The sequence below is a fragment of the Ictidomys tridecemlineatus genome, chromosome 5, assembly GCF_052094955.1.
Source record: "Ictidomys tridecemlineatus isolate mIctTri1 chromosome 5, mIctTri1.hap1, whole genome shotgun sequence".
Classification (NCBI taxonomy): Eukaryota; Metazoa; Chordata; class Mammalia; order Rodentia; family Sciuridae; genus Ictidomys; species Ictidomys tridecemlineatus.
Genome location: NC_135481.1, coordinates 119070303 through 119091156, shown reverse-complemented (window position 1 = coordinate 119091156; position 20854 = coordinate 119070303). Strand labels below are relative to the sequence as shown.

The 20854-nt window shown below is 59.7% G+C and overlaps 2 protein-coding genes across 8 annotated transcripts in view; one reads left to right on the top strand and one right to left on the bottom strand.

The window, feature by feature from the left end:
• Positions 1–6231, top strand: part of Degs2 (delta 4-desaturase, sphingolipid 2) — a 36102-nt gene extending 29871 nt beyond the window's left edge. Inside the window, exon 3 of the mRNA XM_078050846.1 lies at positions 6045–6231. Within this exon, the coding sequence (XP_077906972.1) occupies positions 6045–6083 (39 nt within the window). The 3' untranslated portion in view covers positions 6084–6231. The remainder of the gene's footprint in view (positions 1–6044) is intronic.
• The window catches only part of Evl (Enah/Vasp-like), a 143316-nt gene that overhangs the window by 9815 nt on the left and 112647 nt on the right, over positions 1–20854 (bottom strand). For all 7 annotated transcript variants that reach the window (XM_078050851.1, XM_078050852.1, XM_078050849.1 and 4 more), the window contains exons 4-8: positions 5512–5575; positions 3144–3205; positions 1450–1679; positions 1232–1353; positions 633–693 (exon numbers count right to left, since the gene is read on the bottom strand). In XM_078050851.1, the coding sequence (XP_077906977.1) occupies positions 633–693; positions 1232–1353; positions 1450–1679; positions 3144–3205; positions 5512–5575 (539 nt within the window). The remainder of the gene's footprint in view (positions 1–632; positions 694–1231; positions 1354–1449; positions 1680–3143; positions 3206–5511; positions 5576–20854) is intronic.

The window sequence follows — 20854 nt, the reverse complement described above, 5'->3', positions numbered from 1 at the left end:
CCCCTTGTACTTCACCCCTAAGCTTCGGGGTATCAGGAGGAATCCGTCTTAACCTAGGGAGGGAACTGGCCGTACAAGGGCAAGAGGGGGCTCTGGGCTCTGAGGGGCCAGACCATGCCCAGGATGTGGCCAAGAACGGGTGCCCGGGCTTCTAGGTCCCTCTGCCATGGCTTCCCGGCCACTCCTGTTGGACTTGGTGGGCTGAGGTGTAGTCTTTGGGATCAGGAATAATTTGAAAATAGAAACCACCCTGGACTTCACCAGGCCCTCCCCATACAGGCGCAGTCTGGTCCCACCCCCGGAGGGCTACTGTGCCTGAGCTCCCTGGGCCAGGGAAGGGGAGGGGCCGCAGGGCCCTCCAGGGCTCTGGGATCCTTGCAATGCACTCCCAGGCAGCCTGGCTTTTCTGCCAGCCTCTGTCCCCTGCTGGGTAGCAGCTCCAGGGAGCGTTGCCTGGCTGGAAGTGCCTGGGGTGCAGACCTGCCTGGACCTGCACCAGGGAGGCCCACCTGCCACTCCCACGAGTCACCCAGTGAGGCATCCATCATGTGGATGTCCCAGCCGGGACACCCCCGAGCCCAAGGCCTGCCGGGTAGTTGCGCGGAGCAGGCCAAGCGAGCGGGTGGGCCTACCGTCTGGCTTTCGTCTTCCTTTCTGTCTGTGGGCTTGTCTGTCTGGGAGGCTGCTTTTCTCCTAGACACAGGGGAGGAAAAGATGCCTGAGGTTTTCACATTGACCCAGAACCTAGGAGCTGCCTCCCTGCTGGACCCGTCTGGCCCCCAGGCAGACTGTGTGGGGATCAGGGTGTGCAGGAGGCGACTTGTCCAGGCGCCCATCTGGTCAGGAGCCAGCCGGGGTGTGTTTGGGCCTTGAGTCCCAGAGGAAGGGGCACTTCCCCCCCACAGCCACCCGAGCACTCGTAGCCTGGGACTGCATCTTTCCCCATTGACATCCCAAGTGCAGGGACTGTCCTCTTTTCCCTCTGGGACATCTCTGAAACTCCCCCAAAGGCCCTCCTGCTCAGGACACGGCTGGACGCAGCAGATGCTTCAACACTTTGTTGCACTGATGAGAGGGAGTTAGAGTTCAGAGGACTCCTGGCTCACACCTCGGATGGGCGGAAATGTGAGCTATAGTTGTGTCTGCTTGGCCAGCCCTGGGTGACAAAGGTCGTGGGGCCCAGCCAGGACAGCAGCTTCCCCCAGCCCTGGGTCGGAGGCAGAAGACCCACCTCTTGGCCAGCAGTTTGTTCATCTCCTCCATGAGGCCTCCTCCACCACCCCCACTGCTCGCCCGGTTGGCATCAGACTTTGCCGTCCCGCTGGGACTGGAGCCTCCAGACGCATCTTCTGGCTGAGGGCACAGGAGGGCACTGTTTCAGACTCCACGGGGAGGCGACAGTGGGCGGGAGATGTGCCACCCCAACCTGCTCCCCAGGCCAGATCTTACCCGCTGCACTCTTCTCAGCTTGGCCCCAGCCAGGGCGGCGGCCAGTCCTGACACGGAGCTGTCGTCATGGCTGGCCCCCTGGGCGCCTCCAGCCGGCAGGGGTGGTGGTGGTGGTGGGGCGGCCCCCGTGGGTGGGGGTGGGACGGGGGGTGGGGGTGGGGGCGGAGGCCCACTACATGAGAGGGGACCGCTGGCTGCAGATGAGGGATGCCCCGGTGGGAGGACTGGCCCTGGAATGGAACAGGGGCTCAGTTGGTCCCTGGGCCCCAGCTGGGGCTGGGCCTGGATCTCACCTCAGGTCCCCGGGAGGAAGGACAGAGGGCAGCCTGCTCCTGAGAGGCATAGGAACAGATCAAGGGGATGCACTGGGGCCTGTTACAATGACGCCTGTTCCAGGCTCCTTGGATGGGGAGCCTGGGGGGACCCACAGGGTCACACTGTGCAGAGCGCCCCTGGGCCTCCTCTTGTCTGCTTTGCCCGTGGGAGAGGAGGCTCTGGCAGCGCAAGCTGGGGCTTTGCCTCTGTCCCTTCTCCTCACTTAGCACCTTGCCAGATGCTTCCCAGGTGCCGTCTGTCTCCCAGATGTAACTGGGACCAACCCTTGGCCTGGGGGACTGTGGCAGGGAGCGGGGTTCCACCGCTGACTGGGGACATGGTGAGGGAGCAGTGCCGAGTGCCCAGGCTCCACTGGGCATCCGGCCAGCCCCCCACCCCCTGAGGCTGCCTGAGCCGCACCGTGCACCAGGCACTGTGATGGGTGCTGCTGAAGAGCCACAGGCTCCTCGCCCAGTGACCAGCCTCGTGGGAAGCAGTCTTGAAGCAGACAGACCTCCCCAGCTCAGAGCAGGCACCCGGGGCCCAGGAGCCCGTGCAGCGGGAATTCTCGGAGGACTGTGGGATGGAGCCAGATGGGGCAGGAGAGCAGAGTTAGGTGAGGGGGCGTGAGGGAGAGGAGGGAAGAGGCTGTGGAGAGGAGCAGAAAGAGCAGCCAGGTGCTGGAGGGGCGAGCACTGGGCTGGCAAGGCCGGAGCCATGGGAGGCCCTCGAAAATGGGCCCGGCCCACACCAGGAACATAGCAGGGCAGTGGGGGAGGCACAGCTGGCCTCCAAGAACAGGGTGCCCAGGGGCTTGGCTTCCTTCCCAGAAAACCAGGACAGTGTTCACCTGCTCACTTCAGAGGACACTCGAGCAAACGAAATAAGGCAAAGGACACATGTCCTGTGCCTGTAGCCAATACAACAGCCTCCTCTTTTGATGTGCCAACTGCAGTCAGGACTGAGGGCAGCCTGGTGGCCTCTCCTCAGGATAGTCCCCTTGGACCCAGCTGCCTCTGGGCCTCCTCCCCCAGCCCTGTACTTCCCTGAGCGTTTGCTGGATAGGGGCTCTCTGCCCTGTCACTGGTGTCCCTGGCCCTGTCACTGGTGTCCCCGGCCCTGGCCCAGCACCTGACACACATCAGGGTCTTCCTGAATGTCCACTGAGGAACGAGTGTCAGGAGGGCCAGAAAGCCAGTGGACAGGCTGGACCAAGCTCAGTGGCCCCTAGTCCTGCTCTGGTCTCTTGTCCCCACCATCTGAAACGACTGCTGTGCTCTAAGGTCTATCGCAGCTCCTTGGAGGCCTGCTGTGCCCAGCCCTGTCTGGGCGGAGGGGCTACCACCAGCTCTGTGTGGGTGCTAGAGGGTGGCTCTCACCTGTGGATGAGGCTCTTCTCTCCAGAGACTCCTGACGGTGCTGCTGCGGCTCCATCACTTGTCTGCAAGGCAACCAGGCAGATGCTGAGCCAGATCCACAACGGGCTCAGGCTCCGAGAGCCATGAGCTGGCCCCCAGCACTCGAGAACCACTGCGCCAGCTGCCTCCACTGAACAGGGGCACGGTCAGCGGGTGGGTGGTGGCCACAGATGGGATGGGTGGTGGCCTCCTAAGCCCAGGTGAACCTCCGGCTGGTGTGGGTTGACCCACTGGCCTGATCAAGCTTTTCCCCTAGGGCTGACAGGCGCCCATGGCTTTGGGGGACCGTGGCCTTGACTGGTCTACCGCAGGAACACCTGTTCCTAGTGCACTTGGCTGGGCTCCCTGAGGCAATTCCCAGGCACTGTTTGTTGTCGGAGAAACAGACACAAAGGCTGCAGGCCCCGTCCTACCCAGGGCCAGCTGCAGACCACGCTACATGGACCTCCGTGGGAACTGACATCTCGTGGCAGAGTGGCCTCAGGGTGCTCTCAAAGGCTGGCTGAGTGAGGACAGTGACCCACAAATACATGCACAGAATCCCGGGACTGAGATAGTGGCACAGGAAGGGCCTTCTGGAATCATTTAGGGACAGCAGCAATGCTGTATCTGCGTGGAGAGAACTCCAAACGCAGGCACAAGGTCGGGTGCTCTGGGGCCAGCTCCAGACTGGTCTCTGTCACATGAGGAAGGAGGGCAGTGTGGGTCTGGGGACCATGGCCAGCATTCTCGGTGTGTGGCGAGCTCGTGGGGCTCTGACTGTGGAGGATGAGGGGGCGCTGGGTGGAAGATGAAGACAGGCGCCTCCTCCGGGCAGGGAGCTTTCTGGCTCCGTCCGGGATCATACAACTTTGTGATCACCGGCAAGTTGTTTCCCTGTCCTGGACCCCAAGTGCTTGTCTGTTAAGCAAATACGCGGCCACCTGCCCTGGGCCCTTGTAAGGGGCATGCCTGATGCCAACAAAGGGAAGCAAAAGCCCCCCGGGCATCGAAGGTGTGTGAGGAGCCCCAGTGGCACCGCCCAGCCTCTCCACCCATTGCCAGAGCATCACCCAAACCCCCGCCACCTCCGCAGACCCACATGCTCAGAAACCAGAGCAAAATAAAGATATCCAAAAAATATTTAAAAATTGGGTCTGAAGTTATGATAGTATTTGCATGAAAATGAGTTTCCTGTGCTTGGAGTCACTGCCTCACTGTGTGGGCCCCAGGAAGTCATCTCTCCCTGGGCCACCAAGGTCTGGAATGACCCCCCAGTGGGCGGAAGGTCTCTGCCTCTGGTGTTTGGCTTCTGCGGTTCAGACTCAGGCTGGCCCGGTCTGAGGACGGCCTCCTGCAGCCCACGGCCAAGCCTGCCTTTGGCTTGGGCCTTGGGTCAGAGGGGGCAGTGTTGCTGGTGTCTGAACAGTGCTGGGGGTCAGCTGGGGGATCTGGGCAGCAGCCACCTGCCCCTGTGCACTCTCCCTCCCGCCTGTCCTGCTGGGGCACCCTGCCGGCCCTCCTCTGGGGCTGTGCTTCAGTCAGAGCTGCCTGCCCGCCCTGTTCTCTAGAGCCTCTGCTGACCTGAGCCACCCCTCCGGGATTCACTGCCTATCTGGGAAACAGCAACCAGAAACAAACCCCCTGGGAGGTGTGAGGACTGAGACCTTCCCGGACCACCAAGAGCTGGACTCCTGAGGCTCTGGACTCCTGAGGCTCTCTGGAAGGCAGGCCTGCGGGTCTGTGGGTGTGGCTTGACAAAAATGAGCCTGTCACACCCACTCTGTGAAGCGTCTGCCCATCTGGTTCCTCAGGCGCCGGAGGTGGGCTGAGCAAGGGTAACGCTGCCTGCCCAGGGTCATGATCACCACGTTGGAGACGGAGGCTCAGGATGGTTCACCCTAAGGCTCCCACTCCTAGGCATTGGGAGAGGTCAGGGAAGAGGAAGGCCTTGGTATGAGAGCAGTTCCTGGCAATGTGACCCTGGGAAGCCACCCCACAGAGGGCCACTAAGACCTCTTCTCTGATCTCAGGACAGAGCACTGCCCTTCGTCCCTCTGGTGGGGGCTGATCACTCTCACTCCATGACCCTTGGGAGCTACCTCTCCATAGGCAAGTCCCCCAGGTCAAAACCACCTCCTGGTGCCCTTGGGAAGGTGGAAGTAAGTGACAGATGGGCAGCGGGTGGGACCTGCCAGGCTATTAGCAGGGCTGCGTAATGAAGGCCAGCGGCCTCCCTGTAAAACAGCTGGGCTCCCGCATCCTTCTGCACGGTGTCCTCGCTCACTAAAGGACGTCCCTAGCACTACCTGGGAGGCTGGGAGGCTGGCCACTGCTGGGTGTGGGTTACCTTCTCTGGATGTCCATCTCCTCAGGAGAGGGGCCATTCTGCACCTGACGCTGGGTGGAGGGGCCTGTGGGGCAGAGAAGCACAGAGCAGAGTGGTCAGTGGAGGCAAGAGACCCACCAACAGCCCGACCGCGCCCCTCTGCTCCTCCTGCCACAAAGGGATGGCCCTGGGCTCCGGACAGAGCGTAGCTCTTGCACCTGCGCCACACTCTGACACTGCTGTCACCCCCTCTCTCCCTTCTTGGGGCTCCTCCCTCTCAGCCATACACAGGATCTGACACAGATGGAAGGTGGGGTCCCTGACACTGAAGGCGACGTCCTCAAGCTGAGTGAAGCCCGGGGCCAAACCAGAGGGGGGGGGGCGCCTGAGGGTGGAGCCCGGCCTGCCCAGCACAGGCTCCATTGCACGTGGGTAGGTCCTACCTATTGTCCTGCCTCGTGCCTCTTCTCTTTTAAAAGGTTGCCTCACCCTCCAAAGATGGATTTTTTAAAAAAATATTTATTTATTTATTCCTATTTATTTATTTTTTTTAGGTGGACACAATATCCCCATTTTTTTTTATGTGGTGCTGAGGATCGAACCCAGGACCTCACGCATGCCAGGCAAGCACGCTACCACTTGAGCCACATCCCCAACTCAAAAATGGAATTTTTGAAGCAAAAAGTTTCTCCCAATTTCCATTGAAGCTGGCTTTGAATAAAACCTGTTATTTTCTGCCAATTGGACTCTAGATTAATTTGTGAGCAGTAAGGAGTTTGTCGCCTGTATCCTTCGCCAGCCGCAGTGTGGACAGCAACAGATCCAGACTTCCACCTGGTTAAAAACTGTCCCTTTTAGCTGCTGAGCCCCCTTTTGCCTTCAGATGACACTTGCTGCTTCTGCTTCCATAACTGCCACGTCCCTCCTGATCCCCTTGGCACTGCCTCCAGCCTAAAACCACCAGCAGACTTGGAAGGGTCAGACCCAACATGCCTGTTTTATTCCACTTAATTGTTTTTTCCTTTGTGACAGTAGGGATGGAACCCAGGGCTGCTCTACCACTGAACTTCATCCTCAACCCTTTTTGAATCTTATTTTGAGACAGGTTCTTTCTAAGTTACCCAAACTGACCTCAAACTTGTGATCCTCCTGTCTCAGCCTCCTGAGTTGCTGGGATTATAGGTGTGCGCCATCACACCAGCATTTTTGGGTAAAGGACTGACACAGAGAGGGTGGGTGTCAGAACCCCAGCTGGAACTGGGGGCAGAGCCTAGGTCCTCTGTGCCCAGGGCCCCCCTGCTGCCAGCAGCAGGAGCCTGGAGCAGCTCGGGGGAGCAGGGTTCTGCTATCCCTCTTGTGCTCGGGGCTGACTTGAAGCCTCCAGGGCCGCATCCGACCTGGGCCCCAAAGGCAGGAGCCAGGACCAGGCGAGGCCTGTGGGGGAACCTGGTGGTCAGAAGAGGACTGCTGCTGGGAGCGCGCTCAGGACCCTGTGCCACAGTCAAGATTAAGTTCTCTGCCAGCTGAGACAATGACTGGGGGAGGGACTCTGGGCAAGTGGCTTTGTTTCCACCCTTGAATGAGATGGCACAATAAGAGGGCCCCAATATCAACAGTGATGTGGGGACACCTCAGCCTTCCGGGTCACAGAGGCCAGGGTCCGTGTGGTCCTTCCCACCTTGTTCTCAGGAACATGAGCAATGAATAGGTGAACAGCTCTAGAGCAATGTCCAGGTTGAATCCTAGTTCTCACAACCATGAAGACTGCTCCTCACAGACCTGGGTCAGCTGAAGAACCAGGCCCAGCATGGTCAGGTCACTTACTAGCAGTCTTAGGTACAGCAAGTGGCAGAGCAAGGCAAAGGTACCCGCAAATGCCACCCTGTGTCATAGGTTCAATCTCACTGTGTGTCAGTGGAGACCAGCGTGAAGACCGAGGTGCAGGGCTCACAGGCCCCAGGAGAGCCAGGAGCTGCTCTTGGCTGGTGTCCACAGTGGATTGGTGTCCCTGCCCCTTCCCTCATCCTGGCCAAGGCAGAAGGTTTTGAGATGCCCCAGCTTCACATGCTGGGACTCTGCTGTTAGCCTAGCCCAGGCCCAGGGCTCTGCCGGGACAGTGGATCTGTCTTGTTCTGGGACCTGGTCTCGGCAGCTGGGCCCGCCCCTGAGTCGGACTCTGTCCTTCTCCTGGAGCTGAGCTCCTGTCCTGGCAACCTGTGCAGCCCTAGTCAGGCCTGGTTCCCTCCTTGGACCCAGACCTGCATGCCTGGGCTCCCCTCACTGCTGCAAGGTCCTCTGTGTCTGCTGGCTGGGTCACTATGACCGGTTCCCCTCCTCTGTCAGGACCCTGAATGGCAGACAGTGTGCACAGTGGTCTGTTGTGGTCATGCACTTTGGATTCCTCATGAGGCCTGCTGGCCTGAGCTGCCCCGTATTGCTTCAGCAAATGTCTCTCTGGAGGGCAGGGGAAAGCAGACAGGAGCCCAGTCCCCCAGGGCACCATGACCCTGTGCTTAAGACACACTTCAAACGTGAGATCCCGGATCCCCACTGTCTCCTGGTCCCTCCCACTGGCCTAGTGGCCCCATGGTAGGTCAGGGCAGAGGGACAAGGAGAAGAGTGACTCCTTCAGGGCAGCTGCTAGCACTTGGGAAGCTTCAGGCAACAGCCCACTGCAGAGAAGGAGCTGTGTCCTGGGCAGGAGCAGGTGCCCGTGGGACAGTGCCAGGTATTAGATGCCCAGATGTCCTGGTGCTAAGCTAACCTCCCTGCAGGATGTGGCCAGAGGCCATGGTGGAGGACACATGGAGTCAACTCTTGTCTCCTGAGCTGAGCTGGGATCCTGCAGAATTCTGGGGGAGAAGGTGCCCTGATGCTCCTTCCTGGCCTCCCACAGCTCAGAAGTCAGAGTCTCATTGGTGCTGCTTGAGTCACGGCCTCTCCGTCCACCCCCAGCTGTCCCAGCCTCTCCCTCCTGGACTTGCACCCAATGGATCTACCGGGCTCTGCCTCTACTCCCCACCCTCTGTCTACTTGCTTTCTACATTGGCGCTGCAGCCTAAGCCACCTCTGGAGCACACAGACCCAACCCTTGCTAGGTCTCTGAATGAGTCGGGCTCCTCAGGCTTGGCCCCACCCGTGACTGCTTCTGGACAAGGCCGACCTGCGTCCTTCCACTAGTCGGCCCCGCAGTGCTCCCCACCCGAGTGTTCTGTGGACCACTCGATCCCTCTGCCGAGGCTTCCAGGCCCGGCCCGACAGTCACCTCTGCTGGAGGCCCCCCAGTCCCCGTCTCCTTGCTTCACCTCACCCGTGTGCTTCTCCCACAGAGCTCACAACTTTCTGGCTCTTATCTCAGTGACAGGGGCTGTCCTCTTTCCAGCCCAGACCTCGGGCTCCTTGAGGACACAGGGCACTCAGCTCAGAACACACCCACGCTGTGTGTTCTACTGTGCCCAGCTGCGAAGGTGAGTGGGAAGGCATGGCCACCAACCCTGGGGGACAAAGCCAGGTGCGGGGCTGGGCAGGACTGGCCTGAGTGAAAACAGACTGCCCAAGAGGCTCCTCAGAACTACAGGCCAGGAGGGGAGGAGGGGGTGGGACCTTCAAGAGGCGAGTGGCCTCTGGCTCCCTCTCATGGAATCCAGCGTCATCCGGGTGAGTCCAGCCTGTGGGGCTCGCGCTCCTGCCCTTCTGCTTCCATCACGGACGGTGCAGCAAAAATGCCCCTGCCAAGTGCCAGGCCCCTGATTCTGGACTTCCTGGCCTCCAGACAGTGGGCCAGTAAATCCCTATTCATGATGGGTTGCCCAGCCTCGGGTGTTCTGGTACAGCGACACAAATGGACGAAGACACAGGGCCCCACATTCATGCTTGTTCAGAGGAGGCTGACCCGGGGCAGCTGCGGGTCTAACTGTTCCCTACCAGGACAAGGGTCCCCGGGCTGAGCCAGGCTGCGGGGCTGCCGACCAGCTCTGTCACGTGCTGTGCTCCAGTGTCTGCCAGACGCATCTCTGGCCTTGCACACAGCCGTGTGGGCCTGGGGTCACCCCTGTGCTCAGCACTTGTGGTGCCGCTCCTCTGTACAGCAGGCATGAGGTGGACACTCATCTGAGGGCCACCTCCTAATGGCCTTGTTCCCAGAAGGCACCAGGCGGGGCTGGTGGTGGGAGGGAGGACACCTGGCCTGAGCTCTGCCCCCACCATGCACTACGTGCCCTACATGATCTCCTGCGACCTCACCTACAAGGTGGGGTACACACTGTTGTGATTTGGATATGAAATGTCCCACAAAAGCTCCTGGGACTCAAGATACTGGCCTCAGTGTCCCAAGCTTGTCAAATGTGGAAGCTGAACTTGCCACACGGCAGGGACCTGGCCAGCCCCTGGTGACAAGACAAGCTTACCCTCCTCTCCCTCCGGCAAGTTTCGACAAAGTCAAGACAAAGAGCTTGTTTGCACCACTGACAAATGAAGAGAGAGGGGGATTTCAGGTGGAGCAACAAGCACTGGCCAGAGCAGGTGGCTGTGCCTCCCTGGTGTCACCCAGTTCCAGCCTGCAGCAGGCAGAGCTGCACACAAAGAGCTGTGTGGGGACAGAGGCCGAGCCACGGTGACACGCCCAGGCTCTGTTGCCCCACGCCCTCGTGGACCACCTTCCTGGGGAGCCGCTGCTGTCCTGGAGGCCCACTGCCCAGCTTCAGGGGGACTTCCCTCAGCACCCGTGCCTCCTAAACAGTGGCGACTGAGGGGCGCCTCTCATCCTGGAGGGCCACGAGGTGGGGCACGCGGGGAACATAACCAAGAGGGGAGAGCGAGGCAGGGAGAGGCACTAGGCAGCTCCACAAGAGGGATGTCAGCAATGGCTTCCGCGTCACCTCCTCAGGCTGCTCTGGGCAGCAGCAGCTCCAGCCTGAAGGCCAGACAGGCTGGACAAGCTCTCCCGCCTCGCCTGTTCATTCAGGGTCACCTAGAGCGACCAACGACTCTGCTCCCGCTAGTTTGCCGAATGTGGGTCACGCTAATAGGTGCCTGGGTCCTCTCTAGGGACCCGGGGTTGCCACTGTGTTGTAACCGCTGACCTTTCAGTGGGCCTGCGCAGAGCCCTACGGTGACTTTTGAAGTCGGAGGACAGAAGCTTCTCCCCAGATCATGCCAACACCTCATTTCATTTTCCCCTCTGCTTTGCTTTTGGCCCTGGGATTGGATCCAGGGGCTCTCCTCTGAGCGACACCCAGCCCTTTTTGTTTTTATCTTGAGACAAGTCTCAGTTGCTGAGGCTGGCCTCGACCTTGCCATCCTGCCTCAGCCTCCTGAGTCTCAGGGCTCACAGGCGTGTACCACCACGTCCGACAACACCACGTGTCCCACGAAGGGCAGGTGGGACGCACGTGTGCAGGCCAATGGTCACTCCACCTCAACCCTCCTCTCCCCATGCTGTAAGCCCCCTGCTTCTTTTCCCATAAACACCCCAATTCCTACCCTCGGGAGACGGATTCCAGACTTACTCTCCATCTCTCCACTTTGTGAAGAGAACGCTTTCTCTTTGGCAGAGTTCAGTTTCTGTGACTGGCCTGCTGCCCAGAACCATGTGGGCCTGGTCTGCGACACACTTGGTGCTCACACTGCACCTTCTCAGAGGCTGTCATGGCACCGGCCTCTGACAGGAAGATCTGATCACAGATTCCAACGAGAGGTCATCACCTGCCCGTGTCCCGGGAGGGGTGGGGAGACGGGGGCAGGAGGCTGGGCCCACTATCAGCTGCTGCTCAGGGAGAGTGAGTGGATGCAGGTGACACTCCTGCCCACCCCTCGCCCTCACAGCCAGGCAGAGGCACCCGGGCCGGACGTGGGTCATCAGGTGCAGAGGCCTGTAACCCTGCAGACAGGAAGGGGCTCGGGCCACCCCGAGTCTGGCCAACTCTCCAGGACACCTCCACGCTCCCTGCGCTCGCCAGCTCCTGGGACACAGTCACTGATGGAAGGAAAGGTGGGCCTCAGGGAAACCTCAGGCCTCAGGGTCTCCGACCAATGGCTGACAATAGAGCAGGCGACAAGTTCTGAGAGACAACAACAGGAGTCCCGTGACCCCAGAGGGCTCTCAGAGCCAGAGCAGTAGCGGCTGAGCAGGGGACTGAGCCTTGCAGCCTTGGAGCACACAGAGGGTGAGGGGCTGCAGGCAGCCAGCAGGGGTGGCAGGAGAAAGCAGTGGGACGGCGGGCAAGGGGACTCACGTTCCTCAGTTTTCGGCCAGACGAAGTACCAGGCCCTGTACAGAGGCTTCCAAAGAACACCGGGGCACCCTCACGTCTCTCCCAGGACTCCTAGGCACCCTGATGTCCCTCTCAGGACACCTGTGACACTCATGCCCCTTCCAGGACATCGGTGCACCCTCACACCCCTCCCAGGACACCTGTGCACCCTGACACTCCTCCCAGGACACCTGCACACCCTGACACCCCTCCCAGGACACCTGCATACCCTGACACTCCTCCCAGGACACCTGCACACCCTGACACTCCTCCCAGGACACCTGTGCACCCTCACGCTCCTCCCAGGACACCTGGGCACCCTCATGCCCCTCCCAGGACACCTTCGCACTCTGACACCCTTCCCAGGACACATGTGCACCCTGACACCCTTCCAGGATACCTGTGCACCCTCATGCCCCTCTCAGGACACCTGGGCACCCTCATGCCCCTCCCAGGACACCTTCGCACCCTGACACCCTTCCCAGGACACCTGTGCACCCTGACACTCCTCCCAGGGCACCTGTGTACCTCACACCCCTCCCAGGATACCTGTACAATCTCACGCCCTTCCCAGGACACCTGGGCACCCTCATGCCCCTCCCAGGACACCTGGGCACCTTCATGCCCCTCCCAGGACACCTGGGCACCTGACACCCCTCCTGAGCTGTGCTGTGAACTCCAGGGTCTCCCTGGAGACCTGGGGGCTGAAGCGAGGCCCCTGGTGGGTCAAGAGTAGAGCCGGGTTTAACCCCAGGAACAGAGGACTGTGAAGCTCATGCCCCGCTGAGCCACCTGACTGCAGGGACAGAGCAAATAGGAGGAGGAGATGGAAAGGGGCAAGAAGATGGGGAGAAGGCACAGGAGAGGAGGGAGCTACAGCCGTGGAAGGCGCAGGAGAGCTCCACCTGGAGCATCCTGGCCAAGTCCTTTCCTGGACATGCGTGGGGCCTACCGTGGCCTCTCAGCACCCGTGGCCTCCCTGCCTCTGTGCTCCGGCCTCGTAGTGCCTGGGAGAGACGGGCCAGCAGAAGGTGTTGCTGGGCCCAGCTGTTCTCATGGACAGCTCTGCTGACACCTATCTGGCCAGGGCTGCCCGCAGAGGCCTATCAGGACCACAGGGGTGGCTGCGCAAGCTGGCCTGGTGGGACCTCCACTCTGTCCCCCTGTTCCTCCTTCTTGCCTTCCAGCCCCTGCTCAGCCCTGGACGGCCTCAGGGTGATCTCTGTGGAGCTCTGCCACTCAGTAGGCAGGTGCTGCCCTTCTAGACCCCTTTCTCATAAAGGAGAAGGAGGGAATCAAGGATCAAGAAGCTCCTGTTTCTACAATAAAGAAGGACGGAGAGGAAATTTGCTAAATTGGTTGCAGTGGCTCCGTGGAATCGTGGGATTCTCCCTTGTTTGGGTGTGAGCAGCACCCACTGCCTTTGGATGAACAGGTGGCCAGAGTCCCTTTGGAGACACTCCTCTGGGACCCACCCCCGAGGGGTGTGCACGCAGGAGGCAGGAACCACAGGCTCCTTGGGGGCCTGCGTTTGGCTTGCGCAGCCTGGGCGGGCAGATCAGGGGAGAGCTGCTGACACCTCCTGAGAAGTCCTCCAGCCCCCCCCACAATCCAGCTCTGGACGCCAGCCCCCAGCTCCTCTGGGACAGAGGGACAGGTTTAGTTTCCAGTTCATCTCTGCAGGAAAGGCATCCCTTGGCCTCCCGAGAAGAGGGAACCTGAGATCCCAGGAGTGTCAGAGACAAAGGATCCAGCACCTGCTCCTGGCGCTTGATGGAATTTCTGGCTGGGGAACGGCAGCCACCTGGTCTGAGCTGGCCGAGGTCCAGGCTCTCCCTGGTGCCCTCCTCTGGGCTCTCTCCGTCCCTCTGGCTGGCTCCTTTCCCTCCGTTCTGGATGGAGCCTGGCTGCGGCCTCCCTCATGGGTGCCATTCCTCGAGCAAGAAGGCTGGTGTCCCCGGGGGATGGAGTCGTGACCCAGGTCTGAGCCCCGGCATGGCCACTACCCTTAGAGTTGCCTGGCCGAGGCCACACAGGAAATGGCGGCAGAGCTGGGACGGGTGCCCAGGAGGATCGAACCCAGCAGGGCTCTGCCCCCCACACAGAGCACACTATGCTCCACCTGCTAAACACGCAGCCCACCTGTCTAGGAAACTGAGGTGGCTACTGTCCTCACCTGGGGTTCCCGACGGACCCTTCCCCAGCTTTCTTAAGGAATTGAGAATTCCAGTCTCTCTCGCCTCATCCTCCCACATGAGCCCAGGCTCACAGTGGCCGATAAGCCCCACACAGGTCACCAGTGCCAGCTGATATGCCATCCCTGGAACTCCAGCCACAGATCCTCATACCTGAGCCCCAGCCCTGGGCTAGGCAGTGACAGCCCAGCTCCTTGGCACCTGATGGGTGACACTAGGCCCCAGGGCTCAGACTGTAGAACACCTTGCAGGGCAGAAGACATCCCTAAGAGCAATACCCGTCTGTCCTTGCAATTGTGCTCCAAAGTGGCATGGGACAGGGGAAAGGACTTCTTCTAACTCTAACAAGTGATGGCGTGAAGCCTGGTGCCCCTTGGGTACCAGTGAGAAGCACCCCTTCCCTGGCCCCTTCCCCTGACTCCTTGCAAGGAGGGATCCTGATGCCCAGGACAGGGCAGGGGCTTGCCAAGGTCACGCCCACACCAGGGCAACACAGGGCTGGGACCCAGCCTCTGGCAGCCGGGCCGGAGCAGCCCACAGGTGGAGGCCCACTTGGGCTGCCCCTCAGGGGACCACTCAGGCGTAGTCCCACTCAGGGGGGGTGCCTCCCTTTCCTAATAAGCATGTTTCAGAACGTGGAACAAGTCTGGAAATGAACCTGAAACAGAATCAACCACATTAACAATCTTTCACCCCTTATGGTCTGTCTATACAGCATCTTTAGCACTTCTGGCCAGGAACCTGCCCCAGTCGTCCAGTGTGGGGCTTACTAGCCCTTCTTTCTGGGTAGGGAAACAGAGCTTGGAACAGGTGAGCAGCTCCCCCAAAGTGGCTCATGTCTTCAGCCAGCAGAGCAGCCAGCAGGACCCCGGCCTCCCGATGCCCAGCCACGGCGCTGCTTCTACCCCGCCACTCCTGCAAGGACGTTACTGTAAGCCCTCCAGCTGGCAATGACAGATACTCATGCCAATGCCCACCGCTCCTGCCCCTGTCCCCCACCCCAGGAGCAGGTGGAAGTGAAAGGAGAGGCCCCAGGCAGCAGGGAGGAGAGGGAGGAGCTCTCGTCACCTACAGGTCACTCTGCAAAGCACGGTGCAGTCACAGTGGCAGAAGCAGAAACAGTGGAGGGTCCACTCCCTGCTGACCATTACGAGCAGGGCTCTGCGGCACAATCCGAGAGGCGCCTCTCGCATCCTGGCCACTTACCTGTCCTTCCTCAGCGCCTGGCTGGTGCAGTGGTAACTGATATGTTGTCCAGCCGCCCACGGGCTTCACCATGTCAATCTTTAATGAAGCTCCCAGCTAACCTATCAGCACCCTCCTGTCCACCTGATTCCAGCAAGCTCCAAGGCCCCGAGGGCTTTCTGGGCCTGTAGGCTCACCACAGGCCTCCCATCGTGGCTCTCCTCAAGCCTGTGGCTGATGGGATGGGACAAGTGACCAGGAAGTGAGCTGCTAGGCACCAGGTGGCTTCGAGCCTGCTCTCCTGCCCTCCGAAGGCCTCCTGGCCCTGGGCTTCCTTTGCTCACCGTCACATCTGCTCTTTCCTAACCCATTTTGGTCACTCTCACTTTCCTTTTCAGCCCAACCAGCTGCCTGCACAAGATCACCCCTCCCGCACACCTGGGGGCCATCCTGCCCTACTCCCCTGGGCCCACCACTGGGCAGCACAACCCTATGCCCAGCCAGACCACAGGCCTCAGTGCCGTCACGCCTGTATCTTCTGCATGGCAGGCTGGTCCACATGCCCCTGACTGGCCAAGTCCTGGTCCTGGCAGAGCTGGTCTCTGCTGCGGCTGGTCCCCCGAGCCTGTGCGCAGAGGTTAGAGAGGAAGAGGCGCGGCTCTCCCCGCTCCTCCTGGGCCAGGAGTGTGTGGTGCCCCCTGGTTGCCTGGGAAATCCATACTTTGGGACTGAGGCCTCCTAAATGCCTACCGCCTGGCCTAGTCTCCTAAAAGCCCTGCTGGCCTCCTCTGCCCTGAGCACGGGACTAGAGGACTGAGCCGAGTGCTGGTCTCTCAGGCACTCTTCGCCCTCCCTCGCAGCGCCAGCTGAAAGCCCACGCCCAGGCCTGAGCCCACGCTCAAACCTCACCTACCTCCTCCCTCATGCGCCCCAGCGAGTGGCACCAGGTCCCTGTGCCATTGTGTGGTTTGCTTCCTCTCTTTGTACCACTCTTTCTCCTCTCCAACTGGCACACCTGGATCTACCCTTTAGGACCCGGATCAGGTGTGCCCGGCGCGGGGCTCTCCAGGGGTCCTCACCTCGGCCTGCCTCTGTGTCTCTGCTCTAGGCTCCCCCAGGCCTTGTCCTTTCCTTGTCTGGCATATGACACCCTCGATGGACAAGTCCCTCTTCTCCACCTGGCTGTGCGCTCCATGAACACAGGGCCCATACCCTATTCACCCTTGTGAGCTTGTGTAAAGCCCAGAAGAGCTGCTCAGTAATCATCCACTGCCACCATGCTAGGCCCCGGGGACCAGGGTGGGTGTGAGCCGCTCTCCTCAGAGAGGAGATGGCAGCAGGAGAAGACATAGCCACGGAGGGAAAGAACTGGAGAGGCATGTGAGGCCTCAGGGGCCGGCTCTCAGGGAGGTGGTATTTAAGCAGAGACCCAGTGGGGGAGGGAGGCATGTGAGGTATTTGGAGGAAAGGCCCTGCTAGGCAGAAGGGGCACTAAGTGTATGGTCCCTGAGTCAGGAGCTTGCTTGGCACGTTTGGGGAAGGTGAGGAGCCCGGGGGACTGCAGTGGGGTGGGTGAGGTAGAGTAGGGAGGAAGCCAGCACAGAAGGACAGCCAGGGGCCAGACCGGGTGCCACGCCTGTCATCCCAGCTACTTGGAGGCTGAGGCAGAGGGATCGCAAGTTGTTTTTTTGTTTTTGAAAGGATTCCCATTTTTAATTTTTTTGTACCAGGAATTGAACTCCAGGGGCGCTGAGCCACTGAGCCACATCCCCAGCCTATTTTGTATTTTATTTAGAGACACGGTCTCACTGAATTGCTCAGTGCCTTGCTGAGTAGCTGAAGCTGGCTTTGAACTCAAGGAAGATTGCAAGTTTGGGACAAGCCTGGGCAACTTAGGGAGACCCTGGCTCAAAAAATGAAATAAGTTAAACAAATAAGTAAATAAATACCTGGTTGGGATGTAGCTTGGTGGTGGAGCACTCGCCTAGCATGTGCGGGGTCCTGCCTTCAATCCCAGGACCACACATACACACAAAATGGAAGCAAGCTGGCCAGCACAGGTGGGGCCCTGTGGGCTTATGGATGTGGATTCATTCTGAGTGAGACTGGAGCTGTGGGAGCTCCAAGCAAGGACTGGCGGCAGGGGCAGGCTCTGGGCAGCAGGTGGAGTGCACGGCGGCTGCAAGCACCCACTGGTCTGGGGAGGCAGGCAGGCCTCCTGCCCACACCTGTTCACTTTAGAAACTGAAAGCTGCATCCCACCGGCAGCACTTGGTTTCTGGGCCTGGGGACAGTTACTTACGTATTTGAGCTGCTCTCCTGCTACATGAGCTAACGTTGACAGAAGGCTACCCGTGAAATTTTTTCTTTTACCCTTCCTCGCTCCCTCCTTCCTTCTCTTCTTTCTTTCTTTCAATTCAGGGCATCAAAAATGACCCAGGCTGGCTTTGAACTTGCAATCCTCCTGCCTCAGTTTCCTGAGTCGCTGGGATTACAGGTGAGGACACTCAGGAAATTATCATTCTTACGAAAGAGACTATATACTACGTGAGGAAATAGAAAATGACCATTAGCAGATTCTTCACTGACTTTAAGACATGGGCATTTGCTTCTAAATATGGGCAACAGTCAAGGAGGGCTATGGCTTGGATATGCGGCTGGCAGCCTGGTCCTGGAATGGGAACCAGGAGACCTGGGCTCTAGGCCACCTGGGGGCTCTTATTAGAGTGACCTCTGGCAAGTCGCTTAGCTGCTGTGAGCCTCTAAAGTCCCCTGACAATCTCGGGGATGCTGTGAAAACCCAAGGAGCCTGGGCCTCGCTACTCAGCCCCGAGGTGTCACTCCAGAGATGCGCTGGGGGTGGGAGCGCAGGACGATGTCTTGGGACCAGGGTCTCTAGGAACAACACGGCCTGCCTTCTCATGTGCTTCCCAGAGTACAGGCCACACCCCAGCCATCTTATCATGGCAGCTTCGAGGAGGTTGAGATGACCACATGAAAGATGAAGAAACCAAGGCTCTTCCAGCCTTTACAGCTGCTCCACGTGACAGCCAGGAATGGCATGGTCACCTGCCTACAGCCTGTGCTCTTTCAATCACTTGTGCTGGCCACAGGTGGCGGGCCCTAGCTGGCTCTCACCGACCCTCCCGCTGGTGTGGCCATGCTCTGCAATGGCCCTGACTGGGCGTGGGAGTCCAGGCTGTACCTATGGAAGTCGTTTTGCGAAGCCTGGAGGCAATCTTGCCATTGGGGTCAGGGAGATAACCCTGGGGCTGGCAGAAGGAGAAGGATGTCAACTACAGTCGAGAGAACAGCCTTCTAAAGGGTGATAGTGGCTGTGGTGGAATGCTCAGAATTCAGGCCCCACAAGGGACACGTCACACTGTCAAGTGCAGAGGGAACCTTACACAAGCGGCACAACCAGGGCAGGTAGGAGCACCGCTGCCCCAAGGCGTAGATGCTCCACAGACCTTGATTTGAACACAGACTGCCCATATCTGCGCATTCGACCACGCTGCTGGTCAGACCTCACCGAGGGCCCCAGCCCCCCAGGCCAGGCCGCTGCCCTCAGAGCTCTCCCAGGTGCTTTTTGCAGGGGCTGAGGTAACCTATGCAGGAGTTTTAAAGAGGGACTTCAGATGGTTAAAGTAACTTTCAGTGAGAAAGAACTTTTACACACAGTCTCCTACTGTCCTCAGAACACCCCTGTGACCCACTCTAAGATGGAGAAACGCCTGCCCCAGGGCACATCCTCAGCATGCTGGTGCCGGAACCCAGACAGTCCAAGGCCGGGTGGGACGCTCCTGCAGCACGCACCTCAGGACGCGCGCGTTCCTCCAGGCAGCTGGCGGGAAGGTGGCCCTCGGTCTAGGGCGTTGCTTAGCAGGCCAAGGTGACGGGTGCGATGTCTGTGTGAGACAATTCCATTGGCCATGTCCCTCAATCACAGATAGCACCCCTCACCTTGAGCCCAGTTTCACAGGCGGTGCTGCTGCCGGTCAGGAACTTCCTCTTGGTCTGCAGAGCAGGGTGTGGGCAGGTGGCCTTGGGTCTGCAAGGTGCACAGGATATGGGAGGGACAGGCGGGTCCACTCCCTCACACTCCATCCCTGCTGGACATGGTTCTCTCCCTAGGACACGGGACACTGACGTGGAAAGCCAGCGGTGTGCTCACAGCTGAGAAGGGTCCACATAGCTATGCTAAGGATGAGCAGAGGCCACCAGGACACAGGTCAGGGACCTGCCAGGGCAGGTGGAGCACTGCTGCCCCAAGGCAAGCAGAAGACTAAGACCAGACTCCGACTCACAGGCCAGCTTCTTCCCACTGACTCGGTGAGCTCGTGGAGGGCTGGACTTTCCCAGGGCAGGCGTCTTCCTTACCCAGAGGTCTTGGCCAAGCTGCTGCTACTGCTAGTTGTACCACTGGCCACACCACAGCCCTTCACATCTGTGCTGCGCTGTGTGCCCCAGAACCTTCTGTACACATCATCTCTCTGCCTCTCCCACTTCACAGACGAGGAAACCGAGGCCCAGGAAAGGGTCCAGAGTCCCTGCCACGTACCTAAGCAGCACAACCAGGCCTAGCCCCAGGTCTCCTCAGTGGGCACCACAGAGAAGGGCTGCTAGCTTGGTCAAGACTGGAGGACAATCAGCATTCCATGTCCTAGTAAGGACACTGAGGTGGCTGAGGGAGGTCACACAGCCAAGGAATGGAGGGGCCAGGACAAGGGCCCAGTCCAGGAGAATAGAACCTGGAGTCTCTGCCAGGGGCTGCTGAGTTCCAGAAGGTGGGAAGGCCAGGGCAGCTCAGGGCAGACCTCCTGGTAGGCTGTCTCTCTGTGCTGAGAGGCAGAGGGGATGAGACTGCATAAACCTGCAGGACCAGCAGCGGGGGACACTGACACCAAAGAGGTGCCCGAAGGAAGCCCACTAAACGTGGAGCAATGAATGTGCAGAGCTGCGGGTGCTGGCCATGCTGCCCCACAGAGGGCAGCAACGTGGACTGGGTGTAGCTGGGCTCTCTGCAGCACATGGCCCTCCAAAGCCCTCGGTGAGGCCAGCAGCCCTCGCTTCACCTGCTGCCACCAGGGAGCGGCTCCAGAGTCAACACCCCGAGATCCTGCCCACCCTCACATCTGCCTGTCAGCATAGCTCAGCAGGGGCTGGACTGCGCGCGGAAGGACAATGTTCCTTTTTCACATCACTGTAGCAACTCAGTCCAGGAACCCTTTCTCTAGCAGGTGACCAGACTCCTGCTGAACGAAGACCGGTGGTGTTGCTGTTATTATTAGTATTTTTCAAGTCATAAGCAGTTAATCCTCATCACGATGGAGGCTTTGCAAGTCTCACAGACGCCTAGGAAAACATGTGGGTGAGGATGGAAGGGGCAGGCTTCGAGGGCTTGCTGGGAGTAGGGGACGTCTTCCTGGGGAGAGTGTGGAGAGCAGCAGATTCTCCAGGATGTCCACTAATGAACCTGAGGCCAGCTCACCAATCAGGAAGCAGGGCCCCTGAGCTAACTCAAGCTTCAGGACCGTGTTTTCCACATTAATAAACCAATCTGTCAAACACGGGGAAAGGAGCAGCCAGAGGCAGGCATCTGAGTGGCAAAGCAAAGGGATGGCTGAGGGTGTGGCAGGGAGAGGGAGACCTGAACGGCAGCCATCACGCACAGCAACGTCCTCTGGGCTGCCGGACGCTCAGGCAGCCAGGCCCTTCTCCCAGCCCAGCGCC